This window comes from Crocuta crocuta, unplaced genomic scaffold (assembly GCF_008692635.1).
Source record: "Crocuta crocuta isolate KB4526 unplaced genomic scaffold, BGI_CrCroc_1.0 scaffold162, whole genome shotgun sequence".
Taxonomy (NCBI): Eukaryota; Metazoa; Chordata; class Mammalia; order Carnivora; family Hyaenidae; genus Crocuta; species Crocuta crocuta.
This window is the reverse complement of record NW_027529433.1, coordinates 5,138,291-5,163,229: the sequence shown is the minus strand read 5'-3', so window position 1 is coordinate 5,163,229 and position 24,939 is coordinate 5,138,291. Positions and strand designations below refer to the sequence as shown.

General features: G+C 37.1%; 1 protein-coding gene across 2 annotated transcripts in view; it reads right to left on the bottom strand.

Moving 5' to 3' along the window:
- TBCA (tubulin folding cofactor A) overlaps window positions 1-24,647 on the bottom strand; it is a 63,899-nt gene extending 39,252 nt beyond the window's left edge. Inside the window, exons 1-2 of one of the 2 annotated variants that reach the window (XM_077759900.1) lie at window positions 24,512-24,647; window positions 18,683-18,743 (exon numbers count right to left, since the gene is read on the bottom strand). In XM_077759900.1, coding sequence (XP_077616026.1) covers window positions 18,683-18,729 — 47 coding nt within the window. In that variant the 5' untranslated portion in view covers window positions 18,730-18,743; window positions 24,512-24,647. The remainder of the gene's footprint in view (window positions 1-18,682; window positions 18,744-24,511) is intronic. The other variant, XM_077759899.1, reaches the window with a different exon arrangement.
- Between the last annotated feature and the right edge of the window lie 292 nt (window positions 24,648-24,939).

Below are 24,939 nucleotides of genomic sequence, written 5' to 3'. Positions count from 1 at the left end.
ACAGATTAGAGAGGGGGAAACTAGTGCTGTAGACAGGCACGCTGATCAGAGAAGGAATGACGAAAATCTGACTAAGAGGAAAAAGAAACTTATGAACTAAGGTAGTTATGCACTTCATTGAGAATATAAAGCCTCAACAACTTGATAATTCCTAAGGGGGTTTTACCTTATTTATAATAAAGAACAAGGATAAATTGGAATTTTTTTTTTAAAGTTAAATGAAGCTGACATGCTCTGCTTAAAAACAAAGAAAATTTTAATGGAAATTCAAATGAGAAAAAACTAAGACTCATGGAGCTGGTGCCTACATCTGGTTGTGTTCTACTTGGAGAGGTCAGGAGGTAGTCTACTGAAGGTCTTCACTAAAAAGCCTTTCCTTCCTTAGTCAATTAATCACAACCAACATTCTGGTTCTTAGGCTCAAAACTTATTTTGTCAGCCTACTAAGAATGGAATCATGTTTTAAGGGTAGAAGAGCGTTGATTAATGAAGCTAATACATAATGCTAAAATGCCAATTTATTAATATACAAAGAGGACCACAACTGTTAGTGGCACTAACAGATTGGTGAGTATGGAGCCAGAAAAAAGAGAATCTGATACATAAAATATTTTATAACTTAAGTACTTTTCAGTTTTTCTGGAGCATTAGCATTCTAAGGAGGCATATCAGAGGCTCTTTGCTTTTTGTTGTTTTATATACTAGCAATCTATGTAAGATTTATTTTAGAGGAAAAAGTTTCAATGCTAAAAAGCAAAGTTCAAAAACTGTCTTCCTTAAAAGAGACAGAGTGGTCTAACAAACAATAAAAGAATACTCAAAAAGCCCCTGTCTCCTTAGATGGACAGACCTGACAAATTCACTTGGGATTTTCCTTATTTTGTACTTTCAATGTTGACCAAACTTCCTTCTTGTTAACACTTATTACACTCTCTTTGTGCAAAAGACAATACAATCAGTTAATTGTCTAGTCTTATAAGACCAGGACCCATTCTCTTTCATACACCTTTGTATATCTCATTAGGATCTAATAAATGTTGATTTTACTTTATCCTTTGAAGTTAAATCTTCTTTCCAATTTCTTGGGTAATACTTGAATATATTATTGACAGTAGTATATAAAACAATTTATAAATATTGCCAGTCTGAATAGTTATATTGAAATAATTTTTGGTATTTTTTTTTAAAGTGTAACTTGATAGCTTGGATATTCAGAAAGAGTCTGTCCTTAGGGCTATATTCAGCTGAGATGTTGTAGTGGGTGGTGCAATGTTACCCAAAATTCATGTCTGCCCAGGACCACAGGATGTGATCTTATTTGGAAACAGGTTCTTTGTACTGTAATTCACTGAGATGAGGTCATACCGGATTGGGGAGGGCCCTAAATCCAATGACTGGTGTCTTTTATAGAGGAGACAAACAAGGAAAAAGGCAGATAGAGGCAGAGACTGGAGTTAAACTGCCAAAACCCAAGGAATGTCAAAGATTGTTGGCAACTCCATCAAAGACTAGAAAAAGCAAGAAAGGATTCTACCCTGCCTTTGAAGGGAGGAGCATGACCTCCCTGACACCTTGATTTCAGACTTCCAGCCTCCAGAAATGTGAGAGAATAATCAGTTTTAGTTTATTTGGTCACCCAGTTTGTGGTAATTTGGTCATGAAAACCCTAGGAAACTAATACGTATGTTAATGCAAGCAAAACTGTTCCTTTTGACAGAAATATCTGTGAAACACCAAAGCTTTAAAGGACTTGGATTCAAGTGATGTGCTGTTACTAAGAGGATATAAGAAGAGAAAGCTTCCAGTTTCCTATCTTAGAACCATTACGGTAGGCCAATCCTCCCTCTCCTCTCTCCCTCCCTCCCTTCCAACCACCCAGTAGTCGCCATATGCTTACGACATGCCAAGCAGCGGACAATGAACAAAGTAACTACTATCCCTTCTGTCATGGTGATCTCAGTCTAGTCTACCTCAATAGGTTGTAAAAGTCCTTCCATGGCAATGCATATAGCCCTTCACCAAGTATTTTTTAATTACTATATAGTGTTTCATAGATTACATGAAGCACACTTTAAGCAATATCCTATCAATGAATAATTCTTTATTTCCAATTCTTCATTATATTAACATACTCAATACTAATATAATATTCAATAATATTATGAGATGAACATCATTGTGCTTACATCTATACCCTTCCCTGCATATCTTCTCTACATGAAAATCTTAGCATAGTATTTGGCATAGGTCAAGGGTATGCACATTTTACTTAATGATATAAACTGTCAAACCGACCTCCACAAAGACAGTACCAATTGACATTTCCACCAACAGTAAGAATCCATTTCTTCAAGCAACACTTGGTACTGATATTTTCATCTAAGTCAATATTACAGGTGACCAATAATATTATAACTGTGCTCACATGCATTTCTGTGATTTTTAGCGAAATAAAGACATTAACAGTACATAGTCTAGAGCCAAACTGTCTGAATTTGAATGCCGGTTCTACTAGTTCAGTTACTTAAATTCTTGGTACCTGTTTCCTGAACTGTAAAGCAAATATAGTCAGAGTATCTGCCAATAATAGTAGCTGGGAGGATTAAATGGGTTAATATCTATAAACTTCTTACAACTGTACATAGTTCATAGTGCTATTATTATTTCATATGTCATCCATCCTACTTCATTCTTTATGTGCAAATTTCCTGTTTATATTCATAGTGATTTTTATACTGGAGTGTTCATCTCTTTCTTATTAATTTATAGGAACTCTTTGTATATTCTAGATCTTCATCCTTTATCTGTCATGTGGTTAGTTGGTAAATGCTTTCCCTAATGTGTCATTTTTCTTTGATTTTTCTTCTTTTTACCTTCTTCTTGGCTCTATTCTCCTAGAGAAATTTTATTTTATAATGTTTATATAGTCAAGCCTATCAATCTTACCTTTATTAAGGTTTCCAGGTTTACGCAGACAAGAAAGCACTTTCCACAAAATTTTGGTTTTGTTTTTTAGAAGACTTGAGACGTCATTTCTAGGTAGAGACTCATTAATTTAATATTCAAGATGGGGAAACATTACAATCTTTTCTCCTTAAAGGATTTTTGAAGAAAAAAATAAAAATGTCTTCTCAAGTAGCGACTTGGGACACTACTAAAAATATTTTCTACAGCCAGTGTCTCCACGAAGTGATATATAATTTCCTGTTTCATAATCGCTCAATCTTAAAAATTTTCTCTTAAATGGGCATCTACATTCTATGAAATCATATATCTACGTTTTATATGTTATGAGGGGATTTTGGTTTACTGGTACACTTGATACATACAAAAAATTACAACATGAACAGGCTGTTAACTGGGGTACTCAATGATTACTCAGACTGGCAAATGCCAAATTAGAAGCAAAACATTTTTAATGCATTTAATCTGCTCCATTTTCCCCTCAAGGGGATTAAATTTTTAAGAAATTTTACTGTGTTTATCTACCTACCTAGGCATGCCTATCACTCTAGCTCTTTTCAGTTCTCTGTTCTAAGTACAATCTAAATTTGGCATCCTTTGTGAACTTTCTTGCAGGTCTTTTTCCAGGTAATTAATATGAGTTAAATAAAACTGTATTTAATGTAACATCTATGCTACCATGCAGAGCACTGCCCCCCATTCAATACAGTGCCATCACTACTTTGGCATCATTCAACTGCTAATTTTTTAGTCCATATTTACAACTAACTTGAATCTAACTTTCCTAAAGTAGTATTCATTACTTTAGTGAAAATTAAATACTAGCCTCCTTGCACTGAGTACTAATTTTATAATTCTACTGTATTAAAAAGTAAACATACTAAGAGCATTCAATTTATTTGGCTTAATTCGTCCTTCAAAAACTTATATGTTTATTGTTCACTCTTCAATTATTTTGTACATACTTTACATGCATTTTAAATGGACTCATTAGCTGATGGCAAACAGGCAAAGGCCAGTTTTATACGCCTTACTCAGAGGTTTGCATTAAACTAAAGGTATATGTATATATGGTTTTTGGAACCTAGAAAGGACTTTTGGAAACATGAAAATAGCATCCCAAGAAGTTTTCTAAAGGAAGATATATCTTATAATTGAATTGTTTTCCTGTTTGTTTAAACCAACAGTCAATAGCCACTCCTGAAGTTTTTGACATAAATATGAAAAGACTCATATTGCTAGGGAATCTACCAGAAGAAATGTGTCTTCCAGGTATGGTTAATCATATTTGCAGATGATTCTGAGATGGAAATTATGACCCAATGCATTTGTTAAAACAAATAAAGCATGCTGTTCATTCCTTATTGAAAAATGAAAGGCTGACTATCTCTAGTGATCATTTTTCAGCTACTTTTGGCAAATAGTACATTATTTGTTAGCAATGGGATTATTTATGTGATGAGAATTTTAATGACAGTATTCCATAAATCAGCCTACATAAAAAGTCATTTATCAATGTTCCTATTCAGGTGAAATAAAAGTTAAGCCAATGGAATCAGGTAATCTGGGTTCAAATTCTAATTCCTGACTTTGTAACGTGAACCTGGATAAGCTGCTTAATTTCTCGAGGTCTCAGGTTCAAGATCTGTAAAATTAGGAGGTTGGACAAGATGATTCCTAGGGTGTGTTCCAGACTGAAAACAATGGAGAGGAAGAAACACATCTTAAATTCATTTTATTAATAGAAGAAATTAAACTATCAGCATAAACTGACAACTTTTTTCTATTTATTTACAAAGCTGATAAATAATATTCTGAAACTGGCCCTAAAATGCTTAGTTGGGTTTCTCAGGTCAGTAAATCTAGCACTTTAAACTTAACTATCACTTTTCCTTCATTTTACTGAGGTATCTTTCATCTTTAGTCTCAAAAGTTGCTGTAAAATTTCTTGTTTCTTTGCAATTCATGACATAATTCATCCCAGTCTGGTGTTTCATCAATTTAACAGTTCTAATTGCCTTATTATCTGCTCTGGTGCAGTAGTAAAGCCTCTGAACATTTCATTTACCTTACCAACAAGAAAAGCCCATATATCTCAGCCTTAAGGATATTACCTCTACCTCTTGGATGAGCAGAGGCATGAAGAACTTAAGCTCTCTGGAAAGCCAATATAATCTATCACTATTTAACTGTTTGTCAATGTTTATGCCTGTCTCAACTCACATTTAATGGGGCTTTTTATTGTTATTTTCCACTATAAAATTTTGAAGGCACCTAAATGTCACTAATTCCCTTCCAAGTTTAGCATGTATATTGCAATGTTACTTACTTGGAGACACAGTGATATGGGTGCCAATGCATGGGCTTTGGAGTTAGACAGACTAACTTGCAGACATTCAAATCTTAGTTCTGACCTTTGCTATTTATATGGTCTTAAGTGAGTTATCTGTCTTTCTCAGGCCTCAGTTTCTCCATGTGAAACAGGAAGACTAACTGCTCTACAATATGGTAGTGAATATAAAATAAGTATAGTTCCTGGTCCAATGCTGCATCATACTTAAGACAGACTCAGTAACTATTAGTTATGTCCTTCTTACACCAAGGGCTCCCATTTGGCTGTGATTCTGCTTTTTAAACTGGCTAGTTTGAAAATAGATTCTAGTTACCAGCTACTTCTATAGGAGTGTTTCCAAATGGCTGGTTGTAACTCATTAGTCAGAACTGTAATAATTCATGACTCCCAAAATCAATTCAGTGGGTTGTGATCATTGTCATTTTAATGAAAGAAATTAGAATGGAATTGGAAATAAAACAGTTCATCATAAGTGGTAAAAATGGGAATATTTCATTAAACTTTTGTTTCAGTCATACATGTTGCATTATATATATGTATGTGTGTGTGTGTGTGTATGTATATATATATATGTATACTATGCCAGAATGTAAAATAAAATATATTTCTAAATCTGGGTTAGATCAGAAAAGTTTGAAATACACTACTTCACAGAGAAGCTAGTCATCTTTGGTTGGATCTAAGTTATTTTTGTAAAAGGCCTTCAACAATTTTTCCTTATATGTCAACAGTCTCCAAGAGAACAGAGCATACATTTGGGGACTTAATATTTGAGGATTTGACTCACAGTAAATACCCCCTAAAATGTTCACATAATATAATTTTAATTATGTTGAAATATAATTCTGAAGGTTATGAGCTGTGAAAATGGTATTCAAGAATAAGTCAGTCACCAATATGGTGAATAAGTCTGACAACTGTCCAGCATCCAATCTCAACGTAGCTATTCTGTTCCTTATTTTGTCCTTGTGTGTGATAGAATGACAGTAAATGAATTAAAACACAAACAAAATTTTATTTCTTTGAAGAAAAAGACCCAGAAAAGAAAGTCAGTTACTAGTGGTAGTGACGATAATAAGTAAAGAAATCCAAGAAAATTACTGTTTGCATATTTGGCCATTTGAGAAGATCTCTTAACACATTCCTCAACAAAACATACATTGTCTATTATATTTTCTCCAATTTCACATCATCATCTATCAACATGACAAACAATAGCCAGAAAATTCTAAGTTGGGCTAAAATCTGGAATAACTATCAGGGATTCTTAAAGATCTGATAATCAACTACAGAATTATGATATTTTATCACACCATTAGACTCCAAAGACTGGTTAGGAGAAATAAATGTCAGGGTCAAAAGTTACTGCCTTATTCTTTACAGGCATATACTGAGACCTAAATTCTAGATTGTAGAGCTCATTCTGCTGCTTAATATCTGTGTACTCCTTTAAAGTCACTTAATTTCTGTGTTAGTCAGGTCCTTGGAGAAGCAGACACTAACATGGTATTAAACTTGTAAGGATTTTATCATTGCAAACACCCAGGAGAGAGAAAAATGAGAAGGGAGCTGGAAGGTTCGGCAAGGCCACGAGGGAATCCTCAGGCCAAAGTCATTAGGGGAATCTCATGTCATCCAGGAAAAGGCCTGTATACCACTGACTGTCATCAGCTCTTGGGAAGTGTCATATTTCACAATCCAGTAGCTGGGACCCATGCTTAATTACACGCTCTGCATATAGGGGTCTTCAAGTTCCATTGTCATGGCCATGACAACGTCTTCTAAGAGTTTTCACATCTATCAATTCCCTATTTTTGTCTTTCCTACTTCATGAGTTGTGCAAACCATCCTGGTAGGCACTAGGGATATAATGGTGAACAAGAGTGACATGGTCTCTGTCCTGAAAGAATTTCTACTTTCGTAGAAGATACAAAGAAGCAAAGAAGCAATTAAATACTGTGTAGATCATTCAGACTGTCACCTACACATCTATGGTGGCTCCCTCATACTTGTAGAAAGGAAATCTATATACTTCTTACTATGACATTTACAACTGAGTCCTAATTTATGTTATCAACTTATCTCTTACTAACTCCTTGGTCCGCACACACCATAAACACTGCAGCCATGGCAAACATTTTATTGATTCACATATGTAATATACCAATTCACAACTCACTGTTTTTTTATACATATAGCTCTATCTAGAATGTGACTTCCACTTGGCCTCAAGATTCTGCTCAAATGTCATATGTGATAAGCCCTCTCTAATCCTAGAGTTGTGGTTCTCAATAGGGGCAATTTTATTCTCTCTCCCAGGGAAGCATTTGAGAATGTCCAGAGACAATTCTGGTTTGTCACATGTTTGTGTGTTGGGGGTGGGGAGGAACTACTAGCATCAAATGGGTAGAGAATAGGGGTACTGCTAAAAACCCTACAATGTAAAGGACAGCCTTCCCCAACCCCCAAGTTATATATAAGTATATAGCCCAAAATATGAAAGTGCCAAGGCTGAAACACCCTGCCCTAAAAGCAGTTTGTCATAACCTCATCTGGGCTCACAAAGCATACTGTCTTTAATTAGATGCTTTTCATCTTTAATACCACGAGCTCCTAGAACACAAAATATGTTATTTATTTATCTATACCTAATAATCTAGTCAGTCTTATCCCTTTTATAAATTTGTCAAAGTATAAAAAGGTATAGTCAATGCACTGGGATCACTCAACAGGTGCTCTCACCCTGGGTCTACCTACTTCCTAGCTGGGTTTTTTTTTTTGAGGGGGGGTGGTGGGGGACAAATTACTTAATTTCATCTGTAAAATAGAGCTCACTGCAGCTACTTCACGTAAGAACTATGAAGGTCAAATGACACACACATGAAGTGCTTAGGTAATATATGGCACATAGTACAACCTAAAAAAAGTATCAACTAACATTGCTATTCCCACACCTTTTTATGTTGCCAAAATAAGCAAAAAGGAGCTAAAAGTGGGGGCACGAGGTAGTGAGAAGAAATTTTACAAGTAGAAAACATTAGTATTCAGCAAGTCAATTATATAAGCAATATATGACTGCCTTCCCTTTACAGCATTTTTATTATCACTCACTGATTTCAAAACAGTATTTGTATAGTATTTATTTGAAATTGAGAACAATGCTGTAACACTTATTAGGAATCCAAAATACTGTCTTTACTACTAAAATTAATATAACTTGGGTAGAAATTTATCTTATCTAAGTTTATCTAAGTAGTAACACTGTATTACAAGTATCACTAGCTTCACAATTTTACCATCAAATAAGGAAGACACTAGTTTGAATTTTCACAATGAGTATACCTGAACATCTGATGTTATGCAATGTTAGGTTAGGATATCATATGTTATGCGTTACACAGCACTTATAGATGCTCTTTCAACTAAGAGTTGGTGATGGTGCATGGTTGATTTTGGCAAAAATTTAATAACAAAGTTCAAGTGAAATGTAGTCAATATTTGGCATAGTACCTTATACATAGTAAATATTCAATACTGTTAAGATAAATCCAATGAAGGAATCCGCAGACTGGGAAAATTTATCACAATACAGTAGCTAACAAGGTGGTACCAGTCAGCATCTCTTATTTTCTCTCACCAAAATTGTTCAACTCTGCTTACTGGAAAATATTTTTCCCATGGGAAGGAAGACATGGACTTTCAAGGGCTGTGGTACCCATTTAAAACTAAAAGGAGGATGAACTTCTGTATGTTTACTCCTGGGAAAGCACTGATTGTTGATGTCTCCAAATTTACTGATTACATTTGTTCTCACAGTAGTTAAAACCTGAATATGAAGAATGAACAGTTTTTGCCCATTTGGTTCTCAGTAGGAAATTTCAGTCTTTAGAAACGTCTCAAACTTGCCATTCAAGACTTGTTCACTGTTTCGGGTGGTTAAGGGTCCAACTTCGACTCAGGTCATGATCTAGAGGTTCATGAGTTTGAGCCCTACATCACACACTGTGCTGACAGCTCAGAACCTAGAGCCTGCTTCAGATTCTGTGTCTCCCTCTCTCTCTGCCCCTCCCCGGCAGCTTGTGTGCTATCTCTCTTTCAAAAATGAATAAACGTTGAAAAAAAATTTTTTAAAGACTTGTTCACTGTTTCTATTATTTCTAATTATGAGACAAAACTAGGGGCAACTGGGTGGCTTAGTTGGTTAAGCATTCAACTCTTGATTTCAGCTGAGGTCATGATCTCATGGGTTTGTGGGTTCAAGCCCTGCACTGGGCTCTGTGCTGACAGCTTAGAGTCTGCTTGGGATTATCTCTCTCCCTCTCTGTCTGACCCTCTCCCACTCATGCTGTCTCTCTCTGTCTCAAAACAGATGAACAAACGTAAAGAGATTTATCTTATTTTAACTTCATAGAAAACATCTACCCAGCATAAGGAAGATCGACTAGTATAACTTGGTGTTAATCAAAAGACTGATGCTAGCACAAAAGTTATGCCCCATAAGTTAGTATTTCTTATGCCCCAATACTACTTTCAATAATAAACTCAATTCCTAGGCCTAAACCTACTCTTCAAATATTAACTTGGCAGTCATGATAATAAGTCCAGAAACTATATAAGGCAATCTCTATTAAATATTTTACTTCATTTTTTCCCTTGGTTTTGAATAGGCATGAGAAATAACAAAAATGCACTCTGTAGATGTCTCATTATTTCTGTTATCACAAAAAATGTACCATCTGTACAACAAATTAGGTACTCAGCTTCTGTTTTTAAAGAATTATCAAACCCCTCCATTTTTTTTGTAAATTAATATATCCAAATCACATGCATCACATTATTTAATACAGTCAATAGATTCTTCAACATTTATTTCATACAGTTTCTTTAAGACAAAATTGTTCTTAAAACCAAATGAAATCTCTATTAGCTTTATATTGAAATTACTGTGAAACACAAAACATAAACAGACAAAAACTATTTATTAACCTCTACAGAACAGCCATAAAAGCAATGTAACCAAACAAAAATTTAAGTTACTATTCTAATTTGTAAGAAGTCAGCATTGAAGTTTGTTTCCAACATTTTAAAGGAAACTACCCTTTTAAAATCCTCTCTTCTCATATATACATACATACATTTAGAGGCCACATCTTTAAGAATTAGATATATTTATAGAAAATAACCAATTATATATTTATAATTTCATAGACATAATACTACTGGAAAATTTTTGAAAAAATTCTGGCCTTAATATATAAATTTTTAAAAAATTTAAAGAACTCCACCAAACATAATAATCATTTTCCCTATATCTAATATTCTCTTTGTCAATGAAAAATATATCAGCATTTATTCCTCTCATATAACTTGTACAAAAAATAGTTATAGTGGAAACTAATTTGACAATAAACTATTAAAAAAAATAGTTATAGTAATCAAAATGTAATATAAAGTTATTTCTTGGCTACATTAAGAAGTCAAAGACACATGGAATCTAAACTTTCAGAGCAGTGAGCTTTTCTCAGAAGTATTCAGGAAAATGCACTGAGCTATAAGATTCAAATATAGCAAGTGGCTCTAACAGTTCACTAATGTATCAAAAGCTTAGAAAAGGAATATAAAGTGTTAGTCTTTCTTTAAAAGGCTAATGTCTATTAACAGCTTAAAACATGGCACAGTAGGGGGTTAATATGCTGTTGTCTGAATCACTTTCATCAGTTTAAGTACCTATTAGTCCTTATTAGCAATGTGCTAGCAAGGTGCTGTTGGTCTTTTAAAGTTTTTTCTTCTTAAGTCTATCTGGTCAGAAAGACTCTTTGGCAATAGTGCAATAATTTGACAATTATGTTTTGAAACATAAAGTTCAGATTTGTTTTTTCTTTGGATTTTAGATTTTCAAATTTTAGATATCTGAAAAATGTTTTCTCCTTTCAGGACTCTGTTCAAGATTTAAATTGTTCAACACATCTACATACCTAATCTTTTTCTATAATTTTCAACAATATGAACATATTCTCCAAAATTTCTTTTTTAATGTTTTTTCATTTATTTCTGAGAGAGAGAGAGAGAGAGAGAGAGAGAGAGAGACAGCATGAGCAGGGGAGGGTCAGAGAGAGAGGGAGACACAGAATCCGAAGCAGGCTCCAGGCTCTGAGCTAGCTGTCAGCACAGAGCCTGATGCGGGGCTCAAACTCACGAACCGTGAGCTGAAGTCGGACACTTAATCGACTGAGCCACCCAGGCGCCCCTCTCCAAAATTTCTTCAGCGGGGAGAAATCAAGATCCATCTTCTCAGAAACCAAAGCAATTCACTAACACAGAACTGAATACAAAATGAATGTTCATAAAGCAAAACTGGCCCAATGATTCAATTAACTGAGTTCTAGCATAATCAAGTTATTCTTTAAATATCCCAAATTTATTGTTTAAAAACCAAAATTCAAATGATAAAAATATGATTAAAGTTTAGTGAAAATAGTTTCAAGGACCAAACTGAATAAAATCTAAATTTTTTTTTAACAGTTTAGCATTGAAAAATCATTCTGATTAGAGTACAATGTAATAATTTCAGAAAGTTTTCCAGCTCTGGCTCTACCAATAATTAGCTGAGTAATCCTAAACAAATTATCTACCTATCTTTTCTGTTTCTGTTGGGGTTGGGCAAATTGTTTTCCAAAACGTAGGTTTTTAAAGGTATAAATGTAGATACTTGTGCAAGCACAAAGCATCTCTAGAAGGATACATATATACACAAAAGTTAGTAATGAGGGGCGCCTGGGTGGCTCAGTCAGTTGGGCATCTGACTTCGATTCAGGTCATGCTCTCGCAGCTCATGAGTTCGAGCCCCACATTGGGCTTTCTGCTCTCAGAGCACAGCCCCGTTTCAGGTCTTGTTTCCCGTCTCTCTGCCCCACCTCTCTCTCAAAAAATTAGTAAAAATATAAAAAATGATTTTTAAAAAGTGAGTAATGAAGTTGGGTCCAAGAGGGCAAAACTGGGTGGCTAGCACACAGGAGCAGCAGACTCATGTTTCACTGAATATCTTTTTGCACCTTTGGAGTTTTACACCATGTCTGTGAAAATTGTTCAAAACCTGTTCTAATGTATTTTAAAATATTTTAAAGGGAAATGAGGGTAAGTTACTGTTACTGTTCTCAAGAAACTTAAATTGTCAGAGAGTAACTGGTTCATCTGACAATATTTCCAAGAGTCTTTTTTGTGCCAGACCTCTGGAGAATGTGTCCCTGCCTTCATGAAGCTGATATCCTAGTGACGATTAATATACAATATTATGGTAGCTAGAGAAAGAAAGTCTAGTCTAAGTAAAGCAATAATTAGAGAGCTGACTTCCAACACTCCCAATTTTCATATTGCTACCCAGAAATCAGTGAAAACAGTTTGAGTTCTCCTAAAGCAGATTTGCAATAGCAAAAGGAGTTGTGACAGAAGTAAAAAGAAGTTATTAGAAGCAGGAATAGTAAGAGACACATAAATGGCTGATAATATTGCAAGAGACAGAAAAAATTTATGTAAACATGAAACCAAGTTATCACACAGTATAATTCAAGCATTCTCCAATTAGGACCTCAGTTATAATGTAAAGATGTTTATTATAATCAGGTTTCTAGAGATCTCAGTAGACATGTTTTTCACAGGAAATACTGTGTGTGTGTGTGTGTGTGTGTGTGTATACACACATATATATATATTGGCCCTTGAACAGTGTGGAGGTTGGGACACTGACTGTGCAGTTGAAAATCCACTTACAACTTTTGATTCCCTTCAAACTTTACTGATAGCCTACTATTGACTGGAATCATTACTGATAACTTAACAGTCAACTACCACATATTTTGTATGTTATATGTATTATATGCTGTATTCTTTCAATAACAGAGGCTGGAGAAAAGTAAATGTTATTTTAAAAATCATAAGAGAAAATACATTTACAGTACTATGCTGTATCAATATAACCCTCGTGTACAAGTGAAACCATGGAGTTCAAATCTTTGTGTTTCAAGGGCCAGCTTATGTATAGTACCACATTTTATTTATCTCTTCATCTGTCACTGGCCACTTAGGTTGTTTCCATGTCTTGGCTATTGTAATGCTGCTGCAATGAATATGGGAGTGCAGATATCTTTTTGAGATAGTGATATCTGTTCATTCTGATACACGATACCTTAAGTTCTTAAGTTTGGCACAATTCATCTAGAGAAGGGTTTTAATTTATTGTTGATAATGTTTAATTTTTAACCCATACCATAAGTTTAGTAATTGTCATTATCATAGGTTTAAAAATCTAGTAGATGTAGTAGATCATCCCTAAAAGTCAGGGGATGGGACTAAAAGTTCCAACTCTTTAATCACTGCTGGTTCCCTGGCAACAACTTCCAATCTTAGGTACCTAGGGGCTTTTCGAAAGCCATCTTCTTAACACAAAGAAAGACCTTTACTGCTCTCTTTACTAAGGAAATTTTACAGTTTTAGAAGTTCTGTGTCAGGAATGGGAAGGGGGACCAAACATATATTTCTTATTATAAATTACACTATCACAGGACCCCAAGGAACTTTTACTTATATGAATTCTATCCATTAATGCTTATTGTATTAGAAATTAAAACCAAGAAAAATTTAAAAAATTTTTAAAATTAAAAAATTAAATATATTTGTTAATTCACTTGAATGTTTCATGTTTTTGCCAATTTTTTAAACGTCTGTACTAAAATAAGTATCTACATTTTCCCATCTTCTGCATTCAGTCCATTGCAATATCACATACCTTATAGCCTCTGGAAAACTCCAATGTACAATTGTAAGCAAATGAAACTGAAAAAGGCAAATAATGTCTCAGTATTACTATAAAAATAACTTTTACCTTGCAGACACACAGAAAGGGTCTCAGAGACCCCAAGGGATTCATGGTCCATACTTTGGAAACCACTAGTGAATTGAATAGGTAATATATTTTTAGCACTACCTTACCAAAAACTACAGAGTTCTTTGAGAACACGAACAAGGAAACACTAATTTTGGAGTCAGCCAGAGAAACTTCCACAGAGGTGTTATCATCTGATCTGAGACTCAAGTCCTTACACACTAGATCCCATAAGAACTATACACTCTCCCTCCTACTTTGTGGTGTATTTCCTACCCCTCCTCTTCTATCTCACTCAGTTGCTCCTAAAACTGGTGAATCTTGCTCTCTTTTTTGAGCCTTTGTGTTTATTATTTCTTCAATCTAAAAGACTCTTCCCTCATATATCTCATGGTATTCTTGCCACACCTGACCATCCTGCAGGCTGAAGGAAAGCTCTATCTCCATACACCTATAATCCACTCAAGGGCCCCTCCTTGGGAAACTCTGGCTTACACTAGCTATTATATATGTGTATTAGGAACCATATTTAACAAAGCATTATTTGCAAAAGTGAAACACTCAGTGGGAATAAAACCCCTAAATATTCATCAAGACAAGAACTTAAAAGAAAAACTACTAGTACATTCACACAAGAGAATGAATTAGAGCTACATTTCAACATAAGTCTCAAAAACATAACATGAATATGCACAAAAAGTAATAGTAAGAGTCCTCTAGTTAAATAGGAATATTTAGTAAGTAAGAATATTTATGAATTTATTAATATACTATTTACAATTTTAAATCTCTTAATTATATTTTGGGAGGTAACACATGATTTAAAATTATAAGAATTTCCTCCCATCCTGGTCTTCCCTCCAGTTGTGCAGCCTCCCTTCCAGGAGATGACCAATATGACTAGTTTTCTGTGTACCCTTCCAGATACATTTTGTTACATAAAGCTAAGTTCAAAGAACAACACTGTAATATGGTTTATATACCTCCACTATAAAGTAAAAGTTTAAACATGCATGGAAATGATAAAAACAAATTCAGAATAAAAATTACTTACAGGAAAAAAGGGAGAGGAAGTGAGTCAGAAAGGGGCACTTTAAATGTGCCTACAGTGCTTCATTTCAGGTTTATTATATTTTCTTTAGGTTTTTTTCATATATAAAATAATTATTTTTCTTCATAAAATAAAACATGAAGAGGATCAGATTTGAGAAGATAATTAGTTTGCTGTCAGAGTAAAAACAGAATACTAAAATAAGACATTCATTCTTTTTTTTTAATGGCCAGACTCTTTTTTCTTTAATTTGATTTATTTTGAGAGAGAGAGAGAGTGTGAGCAGGGGAGAGTCAGAGAGAGAGAGAGAGAGAGAGAGAGAGAGCGAGCATGTCTTGGTGACACATGCTGTCAGCCTGGGGGTGGACGTGGAGCTCCATCCTATGAGCATTAGATCATAACCTGAGCTGAGATCAAGAGTCGAATGTTTAACCGACTGCGGTACCCAGGTGCCCCTCATTCAAAAATGAGTCTAAAGCTCAGGGTAAAGTAAGGGATTGGGGATTTACATAACGTGATATTTGAAGTTCTAAGAATAAATATTCAGATACATGTACACTGCATAACTTAACAGCACAAATTCCTTAAGGACTAAGCCCAAAACCTACTATTTTTAGTTTCTCTGCAACATCACCTACTGCCCATAAGATTTCAATTTACCAATATCCCTATTTCTCTTAGATTTAAAAAAACAAAACAATACAAAACAGCCCTAGAATGAATGAGCCTATTTTTTGTAAGTAACTTCACAATGGGCAGTAACGCCCACGTCTTTAAGAGATACGAATATTTATGAATTTATGAATAGTTACACTACTTACAATTTAAATTTCTTAATTTATATTTTAATAGGTAACACACACACCTACTCTATTAAATTAGAATAAAGAGAGTGTTCTGGTTAGTTCTAGGTAAACTACAAAATCTTTTGGTTTTTATTTTAGAGAGACAGCATGAGCTGCGGAGAAGGGCAGAAGGAGAAAGAGAATCTTAAGCCGCCTCCATGCTCAGCACAGAGCCCTTTGCAGGGCTTGATCCCACACCCCTGGGATCATGACCTGAGGCAAAATCAAGGGCTGGACACTCCACCAACTGAGCCACCAGACACCCTCAAAACCTTTCTTGATTGAATCCTGGGGCGCCTGGGTGGCTCAGTCAGTTAAGCATCCAACTTCAGCTCAGGTCATGATCTCACGGTTCATGGGTTCAAGCCCTGCGTCAGGCTCTGTGCTGACAGCTCAGAGCCTGGAGCCTGCCTCAGACTCTGTGTCTCCCTCTCTCTCTGACCCTCCCCTGCTCACGCTCTCTCTCTCTCTCACACACAAATAAATTTAAAACACTAAAAAAAAACTTTCTTGATTGAATCTTAAAAATTAAAAATTTTATAGTTGGGGTACCTGGGTGGCTCAGTTGGTTAAGCATCCAGCCCTGACTCAGGTCATGATCTCATGGTTTGTGAGTTTGAGTCCCACGTCTGGCTCTGTGCTGATGGCTCAGAGCCTGAAGCCTGTTTCAGATTCTGTCTCCCTTACTCTCTGCACCTCGCCTCTTCGCACTCTGTATCTCTCTCTCTCTCTTTCAAAAATAAACATTAAAAAAATTTTTTTTCTATAGTAGTCTCCAAAAAGTTTAAAAAATGCTATAAGGTGTTAAACTTTTAAACAAATCCTTGATATAAATATATTTTCTTATCTTTTGTTTCTCTAATAAAAGTACTATCCTGACAAGCCTGTGAGGGCTGGGATTACTTAGAGCTGTTTTGTTGCTCTTGAAGTTTAACTAGAGTATTCATGAGCTTTCTCTATCTCAAAGTCTCTCACTTTTATAAAGCAAACTTCTGTTTCCAGATCCTTGAGCTGTTCTCCCTCATATAACTGATCTCTTCTCTAGATTCCTCCATTCCTGAACCAACTGACAAGTATGCCTACTTTGTGAAAAACAATGTAATACACACTACCCTTCAGGTCCCTAAAAAGGTGAGAAGAACTGAATGGCCTTAAGAAAATCTTTGCATATCTTGACGTAATGTAGTGTCCTTAGAACGTAACATCCTAGGTTTGGAGATCAAAATACAATACTGTACCAGTAACGTAAGTGGAAATATATTTCAGTAGGTTTAGAGGTCTTCAAAAGTTTCAGAGTATAGATGTTTTTCAAACAATGGATGCCATATTAAAAGCATACCATTTAGTACTATTTAGAACCTAAGGATCAGTCAAAAAGTATATGCTTACCTGTTCTGATAACCTTTCCAGACAAACTCCGAGTCTTAGGTGTCTTATATACACACATAAGGTTCCCTAAGATACTTCTTTAGCACAGGTGAAAGGATCTCAAAAACAACAATGAATAGGGAACTCAGTCAAAAACAAAAGATAAAGGAGTGTTTGGAAATAACTATAGTTTGCATTAGAACTGTAAGAATGTCACTCTTTGGTCTCAGCTGCAGAACAAGGGAGGGGATGTCATCACTTGGAATGTACAGCACTGAGACACACAGGCCGTGACTGTGCTATGGCTCTAAGGCCTACCACCTTCAGAAGTCGACCTGCGACAAATGTGGCTATCCTGGCAAGCAGAAGAAAAAGTATAACTGGAGCGCCAAAGCTAAAAGCTGAAATACCACTGGGACTGGCTGAATGAGGCACCTAAAAATTGTATACTGAAGATTTAGGCATGGTTTCATTAAGGAACACTATCTAAACCCAAGAGAGGAGCTGTTGTACCATCTAATTCCTCTTAAGGATTTCAATGATTAATAGCAAAATACATGCTCTGGTTTTTTAAAAAATGTAAGAATGTATTTTGATAGTTGTGGCAAGTCATTTATAGATTTTAGAATAAGATCTCTCAAAAACTCATTCCCTTGACTACTCTTCCCTATAATAAACTTTACAAAAGTACAATAAGAGTGGAACTGGCCTTGTTATATTGTGTTAATAATACTGGCAGTATTTTTTTAAACTGTTAAAAAACAAGGTCACGGATATAAACAGATTTTTGGGGGAGGTAGAGCATCATTGCCTCAACAGTTTATAGAAGGATGACCATTATAAAGTCCTACAGATGACTCAAAAACACAAGTTTCATATTCCTTCCTTCTCTCTCTGCAGCCTATCAGTGAACATGACAAACAACTAAAAAGCAAATTATCACAATTTAAAAGAAAGCAAGTTCCAGGATCTATCTAGCTAACTGGTAAACATTAATCTTTATGTCCTCTATTCACATTGTTATTATGTCTACAGAATGGTGATCATGATAATAAGTGACAGCAGTTAACACATATTAAATATTTACTAACAATCAAGCTTTTGGGCCAAATGTTTTATATGATTACCTTATTTAATTCTCCTAACAATATGAGGGAGATATTATCTATCATTAACCCATTTTTCAGCTAAGAAAACTGGCTTTTAAAGATTAAGTAACTTACCCAGGATCACATATGTAGCATGTATTAAGCAGAGCCTGGGATTCCATTTGTTTAACTCCAACTGCAATAATAAATAGCTATAATAACTATTACACTGTCATACTGTAATTGATTCGGTACCTCCCCACTGCTTATTATATCAAAAATTCCTTACAGAGTCAGGTTCCATTCATTCATTTGTCCACCAGAAAAACTTTTGTTGAGTAATTATTATGCACCAATACTATACCAGGTGAATTAGAGATGTAGGTTCTGAGTGAAGCTGCTAAATAAATGATCTCTGAATCAGTCATGTTATTGATGTTATTTAAAAATCAGGTCCACTTGGGCAAATAAGACAGTATCATAATAGTAAATATATTATGGGAATGGAATTCTGAAATAGATCACACATCCAAGATTTTAGATTCTTTTTCTTTGCATTTTTTAATGTGGCGGGTGCGCAGATAGAGGTAGAGGAGGAGAGGGAGGGAGAGGGAAGAGAGGGAAAGAATCCCAAGCAGGTTCCATGCTCAGCACATAATAGCCTGACACATGGCTCCATCCCACGACCCTGGAATCATGACCTGAAATGAAATCAAGAGTTGGAAGCTCAAGAGACTGAGCCATCCAGGCACGCCCCCGCCCCCCGCCAGGCATTTATATTCTAAAGGTTGTGGATTTGTTATTTTTTTTTTTCTATTGTGGACTAGTTGTTAACAAAATTTTCTAACCTTGCTCACTATAGATTTTAAAAAGTTCTTACCAAACAAAAAAATGCAATGAAAACACAGAATACATTTATTCATACTCTCTCTCTCTCATATATATATACACACACAGAGGCCAAAAGATCTTTCATTTCCACATTCAACTTATAGAATAATATAGCTTGTGTTGGGAAAACCACAGTCATAAGTGGCCTTAGCTTTCTCCCTTTCCAGCTTGAAGAGACATCTGGTTGCCAGCTGTGTAGTTCCTAAAAGTCACTGCTTGCCAAGTAGTTGGCAGAAGGTGGCAATCCTAAAGACTGCTGACCACCTGCAATCCATTTTGACACTGCCTTTGACCACTGCTTTGGAGAATGGAATATATTACAGAAATTCCAAAAGGAGTTGGCTAAATTTTCAAGACAAGAAGTTGGCCATTTTGGCTGAACTTAACTTTAACTCATATAAAGAGGATATGATGTGGGGTAAAAGATAAAAAAGCTATTAAAGCCTTTAGGTAATTTACAGGGCCATGTCTTTAACCTCTCCTAGATACTGTCCACCATACTACTATCCATCTTTACTTTAAATATAAGGAGTATATAACAACTAGAACTAAAGACGAAAAATTTTATCTATGGCCCTCACTTGGTGACTTTGCCCTTGAAGATTATATTTCAGTTTGGTTCCCTAGGAACAAAAAGGGATAAACCCTACTGAGTCATGCAAATATGTGTCATTCCTATATTTTACTTTTCTGTCAGGATAATATATATATTCAGTATACATAATGTATGTCAATATATTATATAGAAAATATATTTAATAATATGAAACTTTTACTGGTATGTTGTTTTTATGNTGTAATTATGGTATGTCAGCTACATTTAAACAAGAGTGTTAAAAGATTGTTAAAGTTAAACTAACACAATTGCAGTGTGAATTGTCCTAGTCTCATTCTAATCTACTGGTGTCACTTTCATTTAATCAGAGGAAAACTATGGGCCAATGTCAGTGCTATTTTCAATGCCCTAACATTCTTTGTTCACATTGGATTTTAAGCCATTACCAACCCAAAATGGTTATAAAAAGATATATTTAAGAAAGTATTTTTAATCAATTAATTCACTTATCAGTGGGCTAGTTTAGCAAGCTTTATCAAAAACAGGTTTTGTGTTAAATGGATGAGAACATTCTATTTCTGCAAAAGAATTTCTTGAATTGACCATAAATCTAGTAAAAAAAAATAACAACAACAACAACCTTACTTTATAAACACAAATCTTATTTGGGAATTTACAGTAGACATATGACATTGAGCTGAAATATCACAGCAACATTTAAAACATCAAGCTTGTATTTTCTTCTGCTTTAGTGAAAATTATTTTCTAAATCACTAATAATTTAAATTAATACAGAAAACTACTCTGGCAAGGACTCCTATTTATAGGACAGTTAAGGGTTTAAAAAAATTTTTTTTAATGTTTATTATTTACTTTTGAAAGAGAGAGCAGAGAGACAGAGGGTGAGTGGTAGGACAGAGAGAGAGGGAGACACAGAATCCGAAGCAGGCTCCAGGCTCTGTGCTGACGCGAGGCTCAAACCCACAAACTCCAAGATCATGACCTAGCTGAAGCTGGACACTTAGCTGACTGAGCTACCCAGGTGACCCAGTTAAGTTTTCATTTAAGTAAGGTAAGACACTGGATTCACAGTTGTATTATCAGCAAATAGTCTCCACATAAATCATGGCACACATAAAACAGCGCTATGGTAGCTAGTTACAGAAGAGGCACTAATACAAATCAAACTGGTTTGCCTGAGATTTTCCCACTATTAGTACCAAAGGGTCTACATCTTGGAAACCTGTTAGCTCCAGGTAAACTGGGACAAATGATGCTACCAAGACATCAAGAAAAGGGAAGAGGAGGGGGGAGACTTTCAGTTCTGCACTGGTGAAAAAGAAAATTAGAGTGATATGTGGCAACTCCCTGCTAGGGCTGCTGGATTAACTATGACCCAATGACAGATACCAGTAGGTCTAGCAAGCTGCCTGAAACATGGATCTATATCATTAAAGAGGTCCTGCCAGACCCAAACCCACCAACTAATACTCATTAACAACGAGTCACATGTGAACAAAGGCTGCTGCTGCTCCAAGAAACTGCACACATCTCTCACAGCCAGAATTAGCTCTGGAAAAAAAATCTTGTTACTTGGAAGGGGATATATAAGGATTCCTCAAGTCAGAGGTTCAGTAGCAAGTTAGCCTCATTGTTGTCTAACTCTTACCTTACAAGCCATTCCTAGTAACTGGACTCTTTCCTTGTTCACAGAGATCTAACCTCTCTTTTAAAATCTATTTCTAGCAATTAAATCCTTTCCCTTTGTTACCATGAGAGATAACAAAGTTTCTACATGTCTAGGGTAGTGTGAGGGTTCTGCCTATTTCCTTAGGGTCTAAACTAATGCCCTGGAAACTTGCTTCTACTTTCCTGGCTAATGTGGCTGCTATCTCTAGACTGCCAAATGTTGTTGGCCAACATGATGAAACACATTTTTCATTTACTGTTCTCTCTGTTGCCAAATACCACCATCTACTTATCGCCCATTTCCATAATCTTGTAACATTCCATCTCCCTACTCAGATTTCTTCCTAAAACCCACTAAAGTGAACTTTCGGATCACCTGAAGTATTCCAGCAAATTGCTTATAAACACTAAACTAAGAATCTACCCTCCCTAGGATGCTCCACTCAGGTCATGCTCTCGTGGTCCATGGGTTCGAGCCCCATGTCAGGCTCTGTGCTGACAGCTCAGAGCATGTAGCCTGCTTCAGATTCTGTGTCACCCTCTGTCCCTAGGCCCCACTCCCACTCTGTCTCTCTCTCTCAAAAATAAACATTAAAAAAAAAGCATGGGAAAAAATGTGTGGTAGACATTTCTGTTAATTTATAAGCAATTTGAGTAAATGCATACATTTTAATAGTAAATTATGAAGGAGTTTCACAAAAAATGGTAAGTTTTTTTGTACTAAAGTACAAGGAATCAAAATTAAAGTTTGATAATGCTCTACTGGTGAAACAAATTGAAAACCAAACCTTATTTCCAAGCAGTTTCCATAAGTACTTGGCAATTTTTGAAAGCCTGAAAACTTAACTTATTATCTAAATGGGTATATTTTCTCTAGAATATGTACTATAAGGATATAACAACTTGAACTAATTTTATAAACTAGTATAGATCATTATGATGAGAAATGACAAGGTGATATAGGTAATTAACAGAAAACTACCTGTAGGGGCCATTTCTCATGACTCTTGGCCTAAAGAACTCTCCATTATACCCTGGTACTTCTGCCAAACAGATTTATTAAAACAACATGACAAATCTAGCAAAAATGAACAATAGAACTCTAGGGTGAGTGACAGTGCAAATTATTTCTATTTTTTCTTTTTTAAAAATTGATTTATTTTTGAGAGAGGCAGTGAGAGCCAGGGAGGGGCAGAGAGAGAGGGAGGCACAGAATCTGAAACATGCTCCTCCTGGCTCTGAACTGTCAGCACAGAGCCCCATGCGGGCCTCAAACTTACTATGCGGGCCTCAAACTTACTAATCGTGAGATCATGACCTGAACCGAAGTCAGTCACTTAACCGACTGGGCCACCCAGGCGCCCCTATATTTTCAATTATACAAGTCAATTCCCCTCCTATTTCACACGTTTTAAAAAAATACTCTTTTTCAGAGCACTGTAGCCTCAGTTGTAGATCAGAAACTTTGTTTCTTTTCCCTGTTCAGCCATTAAGTAGCACAAATTTAGTTTTCCCATTTTAACTTCATTAAACCTCAGCTTCTCATTTCTGAAACAGGAACACAACAGTATTAGTTAACACTTACTAGCCAGTGGATATTTGCCACATCCTGTGTTAAAACAGCATAGAAGGTGTGGGTACCGACTTCGTCTTACAGATGAGGAAACTGAGGCACGGTGCAATGTAATGTATTCAACGACAGGCAATAAATGGCAGAATCAAGATCTGAACCCAAGCGGTCTCACCCGAGAAAAGGCTGTGCATTCAACTACTACTCATACTATCTTCTTACTGCCTTAACAGTAAAACTTCTAGGAAAGTACAGTGCAAGACTGAGCTAAGCCTCAGAGACAATTCACCTACTGAAGTGAATTTATTCTTCCTTTGGCCTTGCCCTTCCTCTGGTGAAAATATCAACAAGGGGAGGAAAAGTGGGCAAAAAGGAAGAGGCCAGACGTACAGGATTAGACGTTTATTTCTACTGTAAAATAACCTGCTACTTCAGAGGGCTGTTTATCTCTTCTCTGGGAACGCCTCATCAAAAAGTGTGATGTCCCTGGGTCTGCCCCATGAAGGTCTAATAAGCACTGAAGTGTCTAAGAGCACTCAGAATCACGACCAAGTACAGGGCTGGCCTGCCCAGGATAGTTATTTAAACAGCATCCACAGGCTCTGCGGCGGGCTTCGGGGACGCGGACGGGGGAGAGTTGGGCCACAGAAGTTGGAGGAGTGTACTGGAAGTTCAAGTCCCAGTTCTTAGAGGTACGAGTACCGCCTCTAAGGGTCACAGGGCCCCAACAAGGCCTCCTTTTTTGATGAGGGCCGGGCTCTCGGCGTCCCCTCTAAACTTCAGAACAGGCTTGGGCGTCCACCTGAGGGCAGGTAGTGGACGGAGTCCGCCTCCCTCCAGTCAACCTGGGCAGGGAAACCCGCGGTGACCCAAACCGGCGCCCCCTCCGGCTCCGGGCCGCCGCCCCTCCACCCTCTGGCTGCCGCTCCCGGGGCTCCCCCTCGGCCAGGGGCCCCGGGGGGGGGGCCGGGCGGCCCNCCCCTCGGCGGGTGCCCGAGGGGCGGGGCCGCGTCGACCCTCGCAGCCCAACGGGTCGGTTCCCTAGGAGAAAGGCAGGGGGAAGGGGATGTCCCGGCCCGCGGGCTCTGGCACTGCCGCGTCCCCGCAGTGTCCCGGCCCAGGCCCCGGCGGCCGCGGAACCCCAGGTGAGGCCTGGAATCCGGAGCCCGCCTCAGGCCTGCGCTCCGCCCGGCCTCTCGGGCCGCCATGAGGGGAAGGAGAGGAGGCGCGGACGTGTGCGCCGCTCGAGGCTCCTTACCGCTTCACTACGCCAGTTTTGATCTTGATCTGTCTCACGCGAGGATCGGCCATGATCCCTTGAGCGCCGCGGGAAGGAGGGGTGCAGAGCCGGGGTAACCGTGGAGGAAGACGGCGCGGAGGAGGCGGTAGTGTCGGCGTAGNCAGACCTCGGCGCGGCCCTTCTCCCAGGCTACCCCGAGGGGCGGGGTCCAGGGTAGCGGGCCCGGGCCGGTCACTCGACTCACTTGCTGTCTCCCGCCTCCACCCACTTTCCCCCTCGGGGAACCCGCCCTCCCCTGCTCTCGTCTGGCTCGGACAGCCTTCCTTTTAGTGTTTGAACAGCCCTTCTTTTAGTGTGGACACAAGTTTACACTTTCCCGGTGTCCACAGCCTGGGGGTTGTGGGAAACTTCACAATCTCCCCAGGTAGATTGGTTTGCCTGCAATA